The sequence below is a fragment of the Mirounga angustirostris genome, unplaced genomic scaffold (genome assembly GCF_029215605.1).
Source record: "Mirounga angustirostris isolate CCGP_5_RB_7025 unplaced genomic scaffold, mMirAng1.0.hap1 SCAF_5, whole genome shotgun sequence".
In the NCBI taxonomy this organism is placed as follows: Eukaryota; Metazoa; Chordata; class Mammalia; order Carnivora; family Phocidae; genus Mirounga; species Mirounga angustirostris.
In genome coordinates this window covers 53,408,273-53,428,225 of record NW_026991713.1, presented here as the reverse complement: position 1 = coordinate 53,428,225, position 19,953 = coordinate 53,408,273, and the positions used below count along the sequence as shown (strand labels likewise).

At 37.0% G+C, this 19,953-nt stretch overlaps 1 protein-coding gene across 1 annotated transcript in view; it reads right to left on the bottom strand.

Moving 5' to 3' along the window:
• TAFA2 (TAFA chemokine like family member 2) overlaps nucleotides 1-17,136 on the bottom strand; it is a 158,457-nt gene extending 141,321 nt beyond the window's left edge. Inside the window, exon 1 of the mRNA XM_054506954.2 lies at nucleotides 17,031-17,136. Within this exon, the coding sequence (XP_054362929.1) occupies nucleotides 17,031-17,136 (106 nt within the window). The remainder of the gene's footprint in view (nucleotides 1-17,030) is intronic.
• Between the last annotated feature and the right edge of the window lie 2,817 nt (nucleotides 17,137-19,953).

The following is a 19,953-nucleotide window of genomic DNA, read 5'->3' as shown; positions in this document are numbered from 1 at the left end:
TAAGGGTTCTAAGTAAAGAAGTAAAATTGCCAAATATTTACTTTTAAAAGCTCACTTCCGTAGCTGTGTAGATAACGGATCAGAGTCAGGAAATACTGGATGAGAAGTGAATTGCAGTAGCTCAAAGAAGATAAAGACCATGGAGATGGGGAACATTCAGATTTGAAAGGCAGTTAGGAATTAAAACTAATAGGATTTTACTATTGATTGGATGTGAGTGGAGATGGCAAGAAAGCGGTCAAAGATAATGCCGAAGACTCTGGCCTGAACCACTGTGAAGATAGCAAGAGTAAGCCGTGGAGTGGACAGCATGCTGTTGAGAATGCTTTCTAAACTTTCAGGGTTAAACAGATGTCCTGAGAGGCCAAACAGAAAACCAGAAGGATAACGGTACCCTCCCTTGACTTCACCAGTAGCAGCCTTCAGAAGAAGGTGGGAATGTCGTGTGTATCTAGCAAGGCAGCTTTACCAATACCAAGCCCCCAGTTAGACGCATATATCTGGTGCCTATCACAACAGCTTCCACAAATACTAAGAAACCAAGCAGGAACTAATAGAACTAGCCATAGCTTCAGAATTCTACATTCTGAGAATAGAATTCCAAGAGAATACACATGAGGAGAGAAAATTCAAGACCCACCCCCCCTTTTGGAACAAATAATAGGAATGGATGAGAAAATAGGAAGAAAAAACAAGGCCTGCAGAATGGTATTTTTTAATGAAAGGAAGATATTATAGTTACTCTAAAAGCAATATCATAGCATCATATAAGAATATATGAGACATTTTAAAAAGTTTATAAAACTCCTGCTTTGTACTCCCATATAATTCAAGAAAAATGCACTTGATCAAAGCAAGGATGAAAAATGAGCTACAACAACAGAATGTGGAGCAAAAGTGTGGAATTGGAAAAGAGATATGTGGAAGTAAAACAAAGCCTAACAAGAAAAAGTAGAAGAAAACAGAAAAGAAAATATAAAACATGATTAGTGTTCTGATTTAAATGTTGGTTGAAAAACGCATTTAAGTAGGAGGCAACAGCAACAAAATTTTAGAATTAACTTACTGGCCTCAAAAAAAGAGAATCTCTAGGCTGGCAGTGCAGAATTATCAGAAAATGGGGGACTGGAAGCAGCAGATAGGCCTGGAAAGGGTATAGGATTGAGGGCAATAATTAGGAGCATTGGTGAAAGCTGTCTGAGAAGCAATTAAATCTTCGGTTATTCTCCATCATTCTTTGTCACCAGGCAGCTGTCCACCTGCCAACCTGGTTTATTATTTGAGGAGAGACACAGAGGTAATCTCAGGACTGGGGAACACAAGAGAGAGTAGAGGTTGTAGGCACCATACTGAATGAACTATAGAATTGAAGTGAGACATAATTCCTCACCCCACCCGCTTTTGTCTTTCAACTCTCTGACATTCCCAGCCAAGAGATTAAAGGATTCTTCTCTAAGAAATCTGGCCAGTCCAGGGGCGCCTGGATGGCTCAGATGTTTAAGCGTCTGCCTTCGGCTTAGGTCATGGTCCCAGGGTCCTGGGATGGAGCCCCGCATCTGGCTCCCTGATCAGCCGGGAGTCTGCTTCTCCCTCTCCCTCTCCCCCTGCTTGTGTTCCCTCTCTCGCTGTGTCTCTCTCTCTGTCAAATAAATAAATAAAATCTTTAAAAAGAAAAGAAAAGAAAAGAAATCTGGCCAGTCCAAATAAGAAAACTCAAACGTACTGACATCATTGGTCCTCCAATAAAAGTTCTGACACATCATCTTAAATTGACTCTCAAACTCTACAAGCTCCAGTGACATGCTCAGAACTTCCAGAGGAGACAGTTTGCTATCAGCTATCTGAGAAAAGCTTATAGCATGGAAGACAGAAACTAAAAGAACAAGGAGGGAAAAAATATTAGAAGCAAGACCATGCAAGAAAAAATACTTATAAATGGGGTGCAGGAGCACATTCAGTATACAAAATGGAGAGCACAGAGAAATCAAAAGGATAAAAGAAGATATAAAATTTTACACAGGTTTAGACAATAAACGTAAAGATATCCACACATACACACCCCAAAAAACCATAAAGCAGAAAGACAGAAAATCTAAGACTATAAGAAGACAAGTCGAGGCCAAACATCCAAACAATAGGGGATCCAGAAACAGAGGAGGGAAAAAACAAAACAGAACAAAAAGACAAAAGTATTATTAAATACAGAGTAAAAGTAAGGTTTTTTTTGAAAACTGAAATCTAAGCTTGAAAAGACTCACTCCATAATTAAAAGAAATCAAACCTAGATATATATTGGCAATATACTTTTTTTAATTTAAGGTAAAGGAAACTCTCTTGGAAGTATCCAGATACTCTACCCCCCAACCAAAAAAGAAAGCAACATTACCTACAGTTAGTAAAAGAAGCCTGGATTAAAACAGACTGGGACTCTGAGTTGTGCTCATACACAATACATGCTAATCCAGTGACTAGGCAAAATATAAACCACTGGTAACATAACACCAAACATTAGCTCCTTATAAAGTGCTTTCATAAAGCCATAAATAAAAACAGGGTCATCTAATAAAAACAACAGACAAAACACATGCAAAGATAATAAAAATACTAATGGTCAATAAATCAATGATGATGTGTATCATTTTAGTAATTAAAAATTGCAAATTAAAACAGGATGAAGTTGACAAAGATCAAATAGAATAGTAAATCTCAGTGTTGACAAGAATGTATAAATTCCGTGCTGATGGGAATGTAAATTGGGATGTTTGCAACATGACAATATATATCAAAATGCATACATTTAACATATATAAATATTAATAAATGAACATCCTGTGAGTATATTAGATTGTTTTTGTCAGTGCTTCTTTTATATTTTCCAAATATTCTAAAATGAACACAAATTATTTTTATAGTTAAAAATACCACTGTCAAAACACAGTAATATTTTAATATTTAAGCCGTTTGCCCTAGTAATTCTATCACTAAAAATCTAGCCTAATTGAACAGATATGGGGAAAAACAATTGCACATACAAATGTTTATTGCAGGATTATTCTTACTAGAGAAAAATAAACAGCTCAGATACCCAGTACTATAGTATGGTTAAATATTTTCACAGGAAACATGAAGATATGCTGGCAATATAAAAAGAAAGGAGAAAAACCTATGGATATAATATATTCTTGATATTATTATATGAATAATATAATAAGTAATTAGTGATTTATGTATAGGATTACAGGTGTTTTAAAGTTTCTTTATATTTTTATACATTTTCTAAATTTTCTCCAACAACAGTGTAGGAATGCTTTGTGTTCTGAGAAATACAAACATTATTTTAAAACATTAAATTTGAAATTCAGTGTATATACTGAAGATACACAATGAATATGATCAAGCTGTAAGAGTTATGTAAGGTTTCAAACAGATCAAAAGAAAGAAACATCGAATTGGCAAAGGAATTGATGAATAATTCAAATAATAGAAAATGAAGAGTTCAAAAATTTATTCATTCATTAGTACTCAAAAATATTAATTAAAACTTGAATAAAAGACTATGTCAGGAACTTTTGATTTAACAAAGATTTTTTAAAATTAGTAGCCAATATTTTCAGACTGGTGAGATGCAAAGTTTTATATACCTTTGTGAGGGAATAAAGAGTAATTTGACAATCTAAATATTCCTATATAAATAATATAAATTCCTGTATAAATATTCCGGTGGTAGATATTTGTCATTTTCTTCAACTTTTTTTTTTAAGATTTTATTTATTTATTTGACAGAGAGAGAGAGAGCAGGAACATAAGCAGGGGGAGTAGAAGAGGGAGAAACAGGCTTCCTGCCGAGCAGGGAGCCTGATGTGGGGCTCGACCCCAGGACCCTGGGATTATGACCTGAGCCGAAGGCAGATGCTTAATGACTGAGCCACCCAGGCGCCCCTCTTCAACATTTTTTTTAAAGATTTTATTTATTTACTTGAGAGAGAGCATGAGCAGGGGAAGGGGCAGAGGTAGAGGGAGGGAGAAGGGGGCTCCCTGCTCAGCTTTTAGGCTCCATCCCAGGATCCTGGGATCATGACTTGAGCTGAAGGCAGGTGCTTAAGCAACTGATCCACCCAGGTACCCCTTCTCCAACAGTTTTCTGTTTTCATTCCTCTCTGTACTCAAGGGGGCTAGCAGCTTAGATACTAGATTTCTCAGATTGCCTTGTGGCTTAGATTTTGCCCATCAAGGTATGACAACCATAAGAGGTGTGCTTCCATCTCCCTCAAAAGAACACATCGCAAAGAACATAGTTGACCTGTGACCTCCATCTGCCCCACCTGTAGATCCATTATAGGCCCCAACAAAGGCCACACATTCCCTGAGCTGCTACCAGTCAATGACTGAGCATGACAGGAATACTACAGCCCATTATGGGACAAAGGGTAATCTTTGCTCAAGGATTCCAAATTGGCTTGGATAAGACGTTTTCAAAACTGGGCTCAAGTTTTGAGGCTCTTCCTACTCAACCTTCCTTCCTTCCTTCTCTTCTTTCACAGGGATCAGACCTTCCTCATGGTCTGAAGGCTCACCCCCATCTACTCCTGCTCCTGCCCCCTTTGTACTTCAAAAATGTTTCCTCCAGTAAATTTCTTACATACTGAATTCCATCTTGGAGCCTGTTTCTAGGAGGAAGGCTCTCATAAGAAAGGGAGACTGACAACAAAACAAACAGGCAACCCATGGAATGGGAGAAGATATTTGCAAATAACACTACAGACAAAGGGCTGATATCCAAGATCTATAAGGAATTTCTCAAACCCAACACCCAAAAACCAAATAATCAAGTCAAAAAATGTGCACAAGACATGAACAGACACTTCTCCAAAGAAGACATACAAATGGCTAATAGACACATGAAAAAATGTTCAACATCATTAGCCATCAGGGAAATTCAAATCAAAACCACATTAAGATACCACCTTACACCAGTTAGAATGGCAAAAATTGACAAGGCAAGAAACAACAAATGTTGGAGAGGTTGTGGAGAAAGGGAAACCTTCTTACACTGTTGGTGGGAATACAAGTTGGTACAGCGACTTTGGAAAAGAGTGTAGAGGTTCCTCAAAAAGTTAAAAATAGAGCTACCCACCCTATGACCCAGCAATTGCACTCCTGGGTATTTATCCCAAAGATACAGATGTAGTGAAAAGAAGGGGCACGTATGCCCCAATGTTCATGGCAGCAATGTCCACAATAGCCAAACTGTGGAAGGAGCTGAGATGCCCTTCAACAGATGAATGGATAAAGAAGATGTGGTCCATATATACAATGGAATATTACTCAGCCATCAGAAAGGACGAATACCCAACTTTTGCATCCACGTGATGGAATTGGAGGAGATTATGCTAAGTGAAATAAGTCAAGCAGAGAAAGACAATTATCATATGGTTTCACTCATGTGTGGAACATAAAGAATAACATGGAAGACATTAGTAAAAGGGGGGAAACGGAAGGGGGAAATCAGAGGGGGAGACGAACCATGAGAAACTATGGATTCCGGGAAACAAACTAAGGGTTTCAGTGGGCAATGGGGATGGGTTAGCCTGGTGATGGGTCTTTAAGGAGGGCACGTATTGCAATGAGCACTTGGTGTTATACGCAAACAATGAATCATGGAACACTACACCAAAAACTAATGAAGTACTGTACGGTGACTAACATAACAATTTAAAAAAAGGAGGGGGGAGACTGAAGGGAGTAAGAGTCATCTATTATCTTTTCCTGCTTCTGGTTTCAGAAGTACTAAGGGAGGATAATGTAAATGTCTGGGGGGCGGTTCACAGCATTAGCAAAGTCTAGTAGCATTGGCAGCATTCAGCCTCCCAGGCCCTGCAATGTCATGAGGGAACTGGAACAGGCTTCCTGCTCAGTGGCAATGGAAGTGATTCCTATAGCAGCAGCAGTGCTTCAGCGACCTCAACAGCAAATCCATCCAGGAGCTCTGGGTAATTCTGCTTCTTTATGCTCCTCCACCTCTAGGGGGAGGAATGGCTTTCTGCGGTTACCACTGTCTGAGTAGTACTATCATCATTCCTTGTTTCTTTCTCCTCCTCTTTCAACACTTTTGTAACCAATTCCCTATTTTAAACCACCTTAGTATGATTTCCTCATTCCTGAGTAAATGTGTAATGATACAAATCTGTTTCATTCTTTTTGACTCCAGAAATTCTCATTAGTGTTAACTCTATAAAGAAATTCATATGAACAAAATTTATTAATAAACCCAATGAACAATTATTAAATATTAAATGTAAATAGTTATTGCACAAAAATTTTATGTTAGTACTAACAAAAAAGTCCCAAAGAAATCTGACACTAGGGCGTCTGGGTAGCTCAGTTGGTTAAGCGACTGCCTTCGGCTCAGGTCATGATCCTGGAGTCCCGGGATCAAGTCGTGCATCGGGCTCCCTGCTCAGCAGGGGGTCTGCTTCTCCCTCTGCCCTCTTCCCTCTCGTGCTCTCTGTCTCTCATTCTCTCTCTCTCAAATAAATAAATAAAATCTTAAAAAAAAAAAAAGAAATCTGACACTAGAGGTAAGTAATTTACCAAAGTAATTTAGAGTACATTATTATGTTTTCTTATGCCCCAATTATGTGCTTCTTAATAGTTTTTAGATATATAAGTAAATACACATCATTTACTGTTAACTATACAAAGTGGGAAAAAAAGTTAAATATGTGGTTATCATATGACTCATAAATCTCCAATCTTAGAAATATATCCTAGGGAAATTTTGTACTTGTAAACCAAAATACATGTACAATAATGTCCACAGCAGCATTGTCAAAAACAACCAACAACTTGAAAGACCCATATGTCTGTCAACAGTAAAAGAAATAAACACATCACAATATTTTCATAGAGTGGGGTCCTATGTCACAGCATAGATGAACCTCAAGAGAAAATCTTCAGGGTAAGCAGAAAATCACACTAGGATTCCATTTTTACAAAATTAAAAACCAAATAAAATTATATTCTATTGTTTAGGGGTAGAAAGTCAGGAAAAGAGTACAGTATGTCTGTGGGAGGAGGGGTTGTAATCAGGGTGAGGCATGAGGGATGGTGAGGGGCTGACATTCTATTTCTTGTCCTGGTTGGTAGTTGCCCAGTTGTTTGCTTTATAATTATTCTTTCATGGGTACATATATGTTTTATGCACTATTCTGCAAGCATGAGATATCTTAAAATAAAAAGAAAAAAAATATCAGGATATAAAAGGGTAAATTCCAGGAAAACAATACCCCTATCTGCATGGTTTAAAACAGAATCACCAGCTCATTCTCTCATACACCTAAGTCCACGTCAATAAATGTGTTTACATAATATGTAAATGAATGAACATCAAGCTCTCAGACATTTTAATATGTTCATAAAGTAAATCAGAAAAAATACATGCAAATGCCATCTAGTAATTACTATGTGGAAAAATTATGGGTGTCCCTATTTGTCTTCTTGGTACTTCTCTTGTTATGAAAATTTCTCAAATAAACATTTCTCTGAAAACTAAATAATTAAATGTGTTGTTAAAAGTCCAGAATAAGGTCAGCTTATGTTCTGGCCATTTTTCTTTCTCTAGAAACATTAATCCAGTTGTTTTCACAAACAAGATCCTTGCAACACCATGAATTTTATCATTGTTTTATAGTTTTCAGAGTACAGGTCTTTCATCTCCTTTGTTAAGCTTATTCCTAGGTGTTTTATTCTTTTTGGTGCAGTTGTAGATGGAAATGTTTTCTTTATTTCTCTTCCTGCTACTTCATTATTAGTGTGTAGAAACTCTACCAATTCCTGGGTATTGATTTTGTATCCTGCAACTTTATTGAATTTATTTATTACTTCTCATAGTTTTTTGGTGGCGTCTTTAGGGTTTTCTGTGTGTAATATTATGTCATCTGCAAACAGTGACAGCTTAACTGCTTTCTTACCAATAGGAATATCTATTTCTTTTTCTTATCTGATTGCTGTGACTAGGACTTCTAGTACTGTGTTGAATAAAAGTGGTGAGAGTGGACATCCTTGTCTTGTTCTTAGGAAAAAAGCTCTCAGTTTTTCACCATTGAGTACGATGTTAGCTGAGGGCTTTTCATATGGCCTTTATAATGGTTGAAGTATGTTCCCTCTAAGCCCACTTTGTTGAGAGTTTTTATCATGAATGGATGTTGAATTATAAATTAGGGTTCTTAAACTTTGGTGTACATCATAATCAGGTGCAAACCAGCCCAAGAGAATCTAGTAATAGCATAACTAAATTGGATCAATTTTAACTGTAAGTAAACTAGCATTCTGAATATAGCCCCAGTGAGCTACCCCAGCCACCTCTCCAAGCTGAATGAGCACCACCCACTTCCTCTTTTTTTCCCTACAGACACAGCAATCTTCAAGATCCAGAGCATTCTGTGCCTTCATGTCTCAGCATCTTGCACATGCAGCTCCTCCTGCCTGGATGCCCCATCCTCTGCCTACTTAACTCCCACTCCCCATTCAAAACTCAGTTCAAGTATCTATTCTCTAGAAAAGACTTTCCTGACCACCCTCCAGCCATTTTACAGTTTAGATACTCTTATCCTGAAATTTTTTTACAATACTTTAATACAATTTTAATTAAATATTTGATTATCAGATTAATTTTTTCCTTGACTATACTGTAAGATTCATAGCACATGGGGCATGCTTGTTTTGTTCACTTTGATTTTTACTGAAGTATAGTCAAAACACAATGTTACATTAGTTTCAGGTGTACAACACAGTGATTTGATAAGTTTATACCTTTTGCTGTGCTCACCGCAAGTGTAGCTTCCATCTGTCATTATATAACGCTATTACAATACCATGGGCTATATCCCCTATGCTGTACCATATCTCCAGAACTTGATCTAAAACTCAACCCTCAAAATAGATTAGCAATCTCAATATAGATTGACAGACCCTCAAAATAGATTTTGTTTATCGGGTAGTTTGGTTGGATAATTGAATAAACTATCAAACCAACAGACAAAAAAAAAACCTTTTTTTTTTTGGTTAAAAAAATTAAATGACTGCTCTACCATCCAGGCTTTGAACTAAAAATCATCTGAATTGTTTTTTCCTTTGAAAAAATTCCATGTAATCAAAAGTCCCAAATCAGATGAGTAATTACTTCATATGACAATGAGGATATGATGTACTCAATCTTAGCTAATGAATTTTGATTTTCTTTTTTATATATAACTCACCCATGTGTATTTCTTTTACACTAAATACAGATCCTTTACCAACCCAAATATCCAATGATGACTCATTTTCTTTAAATTTAGCTTGGACGTGATGGGTAGAGGAAGAAAAGGCAAGAAAACATATTAGCCTTCTAAGATTAATGACTATATTTTTCTTTTAGGAACTTGGAGTCCTCAACTGAAATGTTTCCTCTCTGATCCCTAATATCTGAAGCTGGACCTAATGTAATTGTTTCCAAGGGGGATATACAGCTTATGCTTTCTGACTGGCTATCACAATGCTCTGAGTTAATCACCACCCCCTCCCAAAATGTCCAGCTCAGTACAATCATAAGAATTCTGAACTGAACCTCCGTGGCAGTTTGAGCAATAAACTTATTTATCTGTGTGTGAGGGACTTTTAGTTCCCAAAGTTCAGAATATTTTATTAAGCTGGTAACATTTTCTGATTTTTCGATACCTCATTTTTCAAATCCAAATGCTCTGGATTTCTAGTGTTTCTATGTCGTGTTCAGAAAACAGAGTAACACAATTCTCCATTTAGTTGCTCTTGAGAGCACAATGCTATAGCAACTGATATTTTCGAGAGTTATTTATTCCATTCTTTTATCTTCTACGTTTACCTGTTCTGTAATGACCTAATCTCCTACCACTCTCTTTCTTAGATAATCTACTCTATGAATATCATCCTTCTTGCTATAACTCACTGTCTCCAAGCATGCTCCTACTTGAAAGCATTCATACTTATTGCTGCTTTGCCTGGAACATCTTTCCCCTAGATATTTCTGTGGCTGGCTCCACTGGAAACTTTAGGTCTTACCCAAAGGCCTTATTTAAAATTACAATCCCTCTTGAACACTTCTTAGACCTCCTCTTCTATTTTTTTCATAGCATTTATATGATAAAACTATTTTTTCTTTTTATTATCTGTTTTCCTACCTCCAGGACAAAAACTCCATAAAGACAAAGATTTTTGCCTCTTTTATGTGCTGCTATATTCTTGGGCCTTATTGCAGGTACTTGAAAATTACCAAGTAAAACAAATTTTCCATCAGAATTACTAATCTTAATATTCCTATGAAAACTACCAAGAGACTCTAAGAGTCTAGGGGTACTGATTCCCGGGAAGGGGATGCCTTTACCAGGCGAAACAGTAAGAGTCCTGTTAAACATAAAGCTACAGCTGCTTCCTGGTCAACCCCAAAGGCCAACAAGAAAGAAAGGAGTTAATATTGATGTGGTAAATGACACTGATAACCCTGAGGAAGAGAGTGGCTGCTGTGTGTGGGAGGGGGAGTGCAGAGAAGAGTATGTTAGGCTCTCAGATGATTCACTGGGCCATTTTTGGGCATCCCCATACCCAGTTATGACTATAAATTTTTTAAAAAATTTTTATTAACATATAATGTATTATTTGTTTCAGGGGTACAGGTCTGTGATTCATCAGTCTTACACAATTCACAGTGCTCATAACACATACCCTCCCCAGTGTCCATCACCCAGCCACCCCATCCCTCCCACCCCCTGCCACTCCAGCAATCCTCAGTTTGTGGTTTGTCTCCCTCTCTGGTTTCATCTTGTTTCATTTTTCCCTCTCTTCCCATATGATCCTCTGTCTTGTTTCTCAAATTCCTCATATCAGTGGGATCATATGATACCTATCTTTCTCTGATTGACTTATTTCGCTTAGCATAATACCCTCTAGTTCCATCCACATCATTGCAAATGGCAAGATTTCATTTTTTTGATGGCTGCATAATATTCCATTGTGTGTGTGTGTGTGTGTGTGTATACACCACATCTTCTTTATTCATATATATATACCACATCTTTATTCATTCATCTATTGATGGACATCTAGGCTCTTTCCATAGTTTGGCTATTGTGGACATTGCTGCTATAAACATTGGGGTGCATGTGCCCCTTTGGATCACTACATTTGTATCTTTGGGGTAAATACCCAGTATAACTATAAATTTTTAAGTACAACCATAGCATTAAGAACATCCATGGCTCAGAACTCTCAGGTATGAGGTCTGGGTAAAACATCAAGCAAGCCTCCCAGATGAGCAGAAGTGCTGGCTGAAGGAAAGGGAAATCTAAAATGGCTATGGGAGTGGGCAGATATGAGTATCATTAATGGCCTTGGTACCAACTACATTATTAAGTCGGGGCCGGGGGGGGAACCATCCCTCCTCAAGTACATTTTCTTGGAAATTGCAACCAATTGTGACCAATTTGATAAGCTTTGCCTGGATGAAGTGAACTTATCTAAGCAGCAAATGGATGTGAGGGCTATGAGAAATGGAGTAGTAGAATATAGATGCTGATACATTACCAAGATTCTTTTTTCATCAGCTATGCGCCTTTCCTCCATTTGCTGTGAATGTTAGCAGACCACAGTTCATAGCTCTTTCTTTCCTTAGAGGTTTACCCTCTGCAAAAGAAGAGCCACTTCCCCAGGAAGGCTATTTCCTGCCAGAGGGAATAGATCAACAGCCAATGACTAGTGAACACAAGGGTAGAAGATGCCGTCTATCTAATCTCAAGGAGAGGCTAACTCTATGGAGCAATTCATGTTTCAGAGCCCCTCCATAGGATCTGACTAGGCTGTCCTCCAGCTGAGACTCTATTTGTGTTTAGATTTTTTTTCTGCTCTATCTTGCTGCCCTTGCTCTTCTCCTGAGAGCACTTTCAATAAATCACATAAACAAGAATTCCTGACTTGGCTCCACTTTTGAAGAACCTTACCTAAGACATATGATAATATGCAAATCATCTGAAAGAATGCATCCTAAACACAGCCTTAAAAATTCTCACATACGACTGGGTGATAGACACTGGGGAGGGTATGTGCTCTGGTAAGTGCTGTGAATTGTGCAAGACTGTTGAATCTCAGATCTGTACCTCTGAAACAAATAATGCAATATATGTTAAGAAAAAAAAAAAAAGAAGAAGAAGAAGAAGAAGAAGATAGCAGGAGGGGAAGAATGAAGTGGGGGAAATCGGAGGGGTAGACGAACCATGAGAGACAATGGACTCTGAAAAACAAACTGACGGTTCTAGAGGGGAGGGGGGTGGGAGGATGGGTTAGCCTGGTGATGGGTATTGAGGAGGGCACATTCTGCATGGAGCACTGGGTGTTATGCACAAACAATGAATCATGGAACACTTCATCTAAAACTAATGATGTAATGTATGGGGATTAACATAAGAATAAAAAAAAATTTAAAAAAAATTATCACATACATGATTCCAATGAACATTATTAGCTCACAATTTTTTTTAAATCACAAAACTTTAAAATAAATATCATGAGTCGGGGCGCCTGGGTGGCTCAGTTGGTTAAGCGACTGCCTTCAGCTCAGGTCATGATCCTGGAGTCCTGGGATCGAGTCCCGCATCGGGCTCCCTGCTCGGCGGGGGGTCTGCTTCTCCCTCTGACCCTCCCCCCTCTCATGCTCTCTATCTCATTCTCTCTTAAATAAATAAATAAAATCTTTAAAAAAAAAAAAATCATGAGTGAGACTCACCAGGAAGAGAACAGAAAAATTTCATAAAATAGAATCATCAACTCAAATATAAAATGTATATATAATATATATGAAACATGTATACAAAATGTACATACAATATGTAATTTTAATATAGTATATATCATAATTATATATGCTTTTAAATGTATAAAATATATATGACATATATATTATATATGTTTTGTATATATTATATATTGCATATGTAATATATACAAAATATACATAATTTTAATATACATTATATAGTAATTATACATAATATTTAAAGACCTATATAACATATACAAAACATATATATCATATATCAAGTGTATAAAGAGGAAATACAAACATAAATTAGAACAAAAATATATCAGTATCAAAAGCCAATTCACCAAAAAAAAAAAAAAAAATTGTGAATAGCCTATAATAGATGAAATTAAAACACAATATATGGATGAAAGGGCAGATTAGACTGAAGAGAACACAGAACGAGTGTGGTAGGAAGATGTGAATAAATATCCCAGAATTCACTGAGAGACTTGAAGGTAGAAAATACAATGGTTGAAACACACAGAGGACACTGTGAGAAAGCTGACATCCACATAACCAGAGTTCTAGATAGTAGAGATAAAGGTGTAGAAGAAATATTTGATGAGATAATACCTGAAATTTTTTCAAAGTTCATGAAAGACACCAATCCATAGATTTAGGAAGTCAACTAAACCACAAATAGTATAAAGAGAAATTCTGGGGCGCCTGGGTGGCTCAGTCGTTAAGCGTCTGCCTTCGGCTCAGGTCATGATCCCAGGGTCCTGGGATCGAGCCCCGCATGGGGCTCCCTCCTTGGCAGGAAGCCTGCTTCTCCCTCTCCCACTCCCCCTGCTTGTGTTCCCTCTCTCGCTGTCTTTCTCTGTCAAATGAATGAATGAATGAATGAATGAATAAATAAATAAATAAATAAATAGAGAAATTCACTACTAGCTGTATATCATGGTTGTATGAAGCAAGACTGCCTAAATTTGAATCCTGCCTCCTCGTTACTAACTAGCCAATCAAGGACAAATTATTTAACCTTTCCTTGCTGTAGTTTCTGATCTGCAAAGTGGGTTTAACGATAGTACATACTTTAGAGACTGTTATGAAGATTAAATGAGCTGAAATCTGTAAAGCTCTTAGAATAGTGCTGTTGAGTTTTTAATATTCATCTTTATTACTTTTATCTTGAATGCTTATACAAGGTGCTCTGAATCAGAGATTTTTTGTGATTATCTCGTAAGAAATAAGTAAATCGGCCTGCTTTGCCCTATGCCTTACTCATGATGAAGGCCAGGTCATATGTCCTACATAAGTAGCTGAAAACTCTACAGGTGAGTAACAGAGTAGAATGGGTTTTTTTCCACTTATGTATAGGAGAGACAGTCATCTCCTCCCATCCTGAAAGGAAAAAAAAGCTTTTGCTGCTTTGAGATAGGTTAGAAAGGATCCTAGGTTCTCACTTGAATCTTTCAGAATGTAAATACATCTTTCTAAGGGCCAAGTAAACCCCAGGTGTCTCCAAGATCAGGAGTTTCACACCCGGACAGGTGGTGCCCCAATCTTTCTGGCACTTGAGAACTTAATCTAGGGACCTAATCCAAGCTATAACATTTAGCTCACTTGAGGAGATAGGAGGAGTTTTATCATCCTTTCAATCAAAGCAATTAACTACACAAATAACTAGAGGTGTGAAAAGACTCAGGAGGCTAGGGCTTTTTGGAGCACTGAGAAATCCAAGAAGTTTCACTTCCCCACAAATACCTGGCATACCCTGAGTTTAAGTGCTGGTTATATAAACAAAAACAAACACAACTGATGAAATCACAAAGATAAGAGCAAAAGTAATGACATACAAGAGACACAAGGGAGAGGATCAACAAAGGCAAAAGCTGATTCTTAGAAAACTAATAAAATTGACCAATTCTGGTGAGACTAATCAAGAAAAGAGATAAGACATGCTGAGCACTAATCACCCAGAAAGGAGAGAGATCTACACATACAGCAAGATTACAAATACAGTAAGAAAATACCCTGAACTACCTTATTAGTACTACCACTTTGGAAAACCATTTGGCATTATCTGGTAAGACTGAAGATATGCATGCCCCGAGACCCAGCAATTTTGCTCCTCGGACTGTGTTCTCAAGAAACTCTTGCACATGTGCACTGGGGGGGAAGTGCAAGAATATTTATGAAGCACCATTCATAATGGCAGGAATATAAAATACTAAGTGTTCATGTACAAGAATATAAATATATTAATTGTGGTGACTTCATACAATAAAATGTGGAGTAACAGTAAAAAAGAATAAACTCTAGCTATATGCCATCAACCCCAATGAACACCCCAAGTACCTGTTGGGCACAGTAGCAAATTACAGAAAAATACAGTGTAATACTATTATGAAAATTCAGTAACAGTCATAATTAAGGAATATGCCTTATATATATAAAATATATACATATTTATATATAAATATATACATAAATATGTGTATTTACATATATATAAATACATGGTGAAATTAGAAATAAATGCCAAAGAATTATAATCACAAAATTTAAGAGTAGTGATTGTCTGGGGAAAGAGGCAAAGGAATGAAATCAGAGTGTCAGACATGGCCAGTTACCAGAGTATTAGAAATGTTACATTTCTAAATTGGGTGGTGAGAGTATGAACCACATATTCATTTTATGGACATGACTTACATATACATTATACTTATTATTTTAAAGGTAAAATAGTTTAAAACAAAAGGGGCATTTTGCATGGATCATATCACTTGGCTTTGGAGCTGAGAAAGCATCTTTACCATGAACCCTTGCTTCACCAGAGTGACACCCACCATTCCTATAAAACTCCGCATTTCTCTCAATTCTTTTATAGGCTGGGAAAAGGCATGGGGGTGGCCACCCATCACAGAAGGGATGGTGTGTCTTCTCTTGTTGAGCCCAAGTAGTTTGCAAGTCTTACTAAAAGGTGAGTATTTAACACTACTTTGTCCTTAGATTTGGTCCATTGTTGCCAATTTGGAGGCATGGGGAATAATGTCCTCCTCGACATCTTTTTATTTTTGAACAAATAACAATTATCAAAGAGGATTTGTGGATCAGTATGCTGTATTAAAGAAGAACATTCTAAAATAGACCTATGATATAATTAATATAATATGTATACACAGGCACACACACACACTGTGGGGTGAAAATAGGATTATGAAATACGAAGGGCCTCTTCATAAAATTGTCTTATTTTGAAAAATGTCTCTTTTTGGTTTTAAACACAGGGGAAAAGATTTTGCCTCAGAGGTATCACTCCCTCACACCATGTCTTCCCTCTCCCTGGTGTTAATGTTCTATGTAATGCTAATTAAATGCACATGTGTAACTAATTTAAGTGTTACAAAATTCAAGGCGCTCTTAACTCCCTCTTCCCCCAAAAATAAAATTTAAAAGTTGCTCATCTCTAGACTTTACAGAGGACTGAAAATTGAATTGTAAAATCATATTTCACAGAAAAATCTAAATTGACTATTCAGGTTATGAATACTTGATTATGGTAAGAACAGAGTGTCAGACATGGCCAGTCAGAAATAGCCCCATTTTAATTCATTTGGATTATTCATCATACTGAGTCTTCGGCTCAGGAAAGAGAACAGAAAGGGCTGAACTGTCAGGCTTAACACATATGTATAAACCAAATATTCTCACTTTGTTCTGAACTGAGCCTGCTGAATATCACATTAGGGATAGAGTCCAAAAGGTGGTCAACGAGATACTCTGGCATGAAGAAATCCAATCCACAAAAAGCACAGAGGAGAAATTTATATAGATACATATTATTAAGACACAGATCATTAAAGACGCTTTCATTCCCAGGATGACTGCAATTTGAAACTCATGTTTATTACATGGTAACCAAACATTTTAGCATCAATATCTTAAAAATGGAAGTGACGGGGAAAGGCAGAGTCACGATTCTATACTCTTTGAACACTATTTGCAGAAATGGCAGTAATCCTGGAAACAATCATGCTTCCCCCATCAAAGCCATATTAAGGATAACTCTCTGCATTTTTACCTAAAGAGAATTACCAGGGGAGAACCCATACCTAGTAAAACTAACGGACCAGTGAAGATAGAACATGAGAGTCTGTGTTAAAGGAAGTCACTTTCCACAGAGAGCTGAGGGAAAAAAAAAAACAGAAGAGCTTACCTTTATGATGGTTTGCACTGGATACAACTTTCCCCCACAAGGTTACAATAAATATTATTATTAGCAGCTTTCCTTTTGTTGCTTTCTGTAAGTATCTCTTACTCATCCTGCAAATAAAATAAAAATAGTAAAAATCCTAAGTATATGAAATCACTGCTTTTCCATTATAATTGTGCTACATTTAGAGCTTTCATGACACCTGAACACCTGAAAATGGAATTTATTGTATTTGAAATGCTGTTTACTGTATAAATTCCGAAGAGAAAAAATAAAAGTATTCCAAACAAAGTGCCTTGATATGATGCAAGAGATAAGAGAGGCCCTACCTCAGTCAGTCTTCATTCACTCAACAATAGCCTAAATCAACTGGGAAACATTACCATTTTTCTCCATATAAATACAGATTTAACTTATTCACAAAATCCAAGGCATAGTTGTTTGAATAATCTTTAAATAAGTGACTTATCTTACTCTTTTTTTTCTAAAAGATTTCTTCTTCAATGCCAAGTCAAATGGTCAGAGTAAACAGTTTAGATAAAATGTGTTAAATGAATTCCTGTCCAGAATAAACTCATTTCAAATCTATTATTCCTAATGTGCTTTAAAAAAAAAAAAAGTCACCTGGTACAACTGCTTCTTACAATTCCACTACTGGAGACACACAGGTATTTTAATATTATTGGAATCCACTGCTCTGTACTTTATCAGAAGTGGGAGAAAAATGGAAAAACAGAATGAAAAATACCAAGTGAACATTTTCAAGTTGAACTCACAAAACTCAAGAAAGCAATGTTCTAATATAATAATAGCTACCTATAATAAAAGCTCAGCATCTACTTTCTCTAGCACTTTACGTGACAATGTTTATATTGTTCTTCACAACAAATGTGGGATATGTCCATCCCCATTTCAAAGATGAAATTTGGAAATTTGCCTAAGGTCATCTTTAATGATAGGCAATTCTGGGTTTGAATTTTTACTCTAATTCTAAATTCCTTATATTAACTACTACTTTGTTAAGGGGTAAGTGAAACTAATATAAAATATAATTCATCTGTATTTATTTCTGAGGTATATAAAATATATGTCCATCACTTAGTGCCTTCTCAGATTCCAATCCTATACGGAACTCTATTCTTGTTTCACCTGGAGACTCTTGCCTTAGCTCTAGGGCAGGTTTACGAGGTCGCTTTCTGACCTAGTCTGATTCCTCTTCCTCTTGAATTCTCTAAATTACCTTTCTCCTCACACCGTTACTTCCAAAATTCCATCTCTAAAAATATGATTCAGTGGTAACAATGATGGCTATAATTTGTACAGTTCTGAAGAGGAGGCTTTCATATGAATAAATGTATTAAAAATGAATTATATATTTTAATACAGATATATGCAAACATTTCTTGGCCTGGAGAAACTGTGTGCACCAATTCAGGTGCTGAGGAGACATTGTTGCATGATTAAGAACATGACTAACTCCTGAGTCTGACTGTTTGGATTTGAGTCCAGGCTCCACTGACTTCTGGATCTTCTACTTCAGTTTCCTCTACTATAATATGGGATAATGCATGTGAAATGCCTGATCTATTGGTTGCCATGAATAAGGGCTCAATGACTATGACATTAGAGAACATTCCAGTCATTTGGATGTTCCTTTGGTCCCTGAGGGGCATGAGAGGTCAGTCCCATTCATGAGATGATTGAAGGGAGTTTCAGTCACACCAACAGCAACCAAGTCCTCCATGGACTTTGGTCTTATGACATGTTGAGATATTGCACAAAGGGTAAGTGTTGGACCTTTTAGATTAGACTATTTGGTTTAAAATCCAGTTTCCTGCCTCCCGACTATATTACTTTGACAAATTACTTCATAACTTAGAGTATTTTTGTTGTCACTAAAATGAGGATAATAATATCTACACCTGATAGTGTTGTCAGTGTGAAGACTGAGATAGTCAATTTAAGGAGTTTAACACTATGCACAGAGGATGATAAGCACTCAGTGAACGTTAACCATTACTACAGTCATTACTTGGTTAGTCCAGCATTTTCCTCGGAGCATTCTGTGAGGCATCAATTCCACAGCATGTTAATACAGTATTAGTGAACAACCTGGGGGGGAGGGGCAAATATATTTGTATAACTCTAGTTTCAACAAACGTAACCAGATCCCCTTCTAACAAGAGGCATATTTGAGTGTACCTATTTTCCAGAAAACTTTCTCCACAGAGTAACACAGATACTAGTGTTCTCGGGAAGCCTCTGAGGGAAATAATCTGGTTTTGTATTCTCTCTCAGAAAATCAAATACCCATTTTACATCACCCGTTATGTAGCCTTTGTTAACTCTCAGCACTCTTACTACTAGTTTTGTTCTGAGAGTCTACTTTTTCTAACATTTTTTTAGCCATCTTGCCTCCCCCTCTACATTTGATACCTGCAAACTTATTGTACTGCATATCATATAGCAGAATGAACAATTTAGCAAAACTCATCTGACAAGAAGAGCTGCTTAGCATAATTCTTGATAATAGCTTTGCCATAGCAAATGGTCTCTGCTACAAGGTCAACAACCCACTGTATTTTCCATACCACTGTGCACCCACCAAATGGGATGACAGAACTGACAGCTGGTCAAACTGATAACTAGACATCTGGAAATGGAAACACCCACAAAGTCACCAAGCTGTCAAACTAAAAAAGGAAAGGGAATACAGTTCAACATGTGGAAATGTGTGGAGACCCCTGCCTTCTCCCTCTCACCCCTCTCCCACTCCCTCCAGTCAATTACCATCTTCCGTCAGCACTATTTCCTGAATATCTCTTAAACATACACACTTATTTTCATCCCTACTGCAGTACTGCAGTTCAGACCACCAAAATTTCTCATGGGCCACAGCCTCTTAGCTGGACTTCTTACAGCCAAT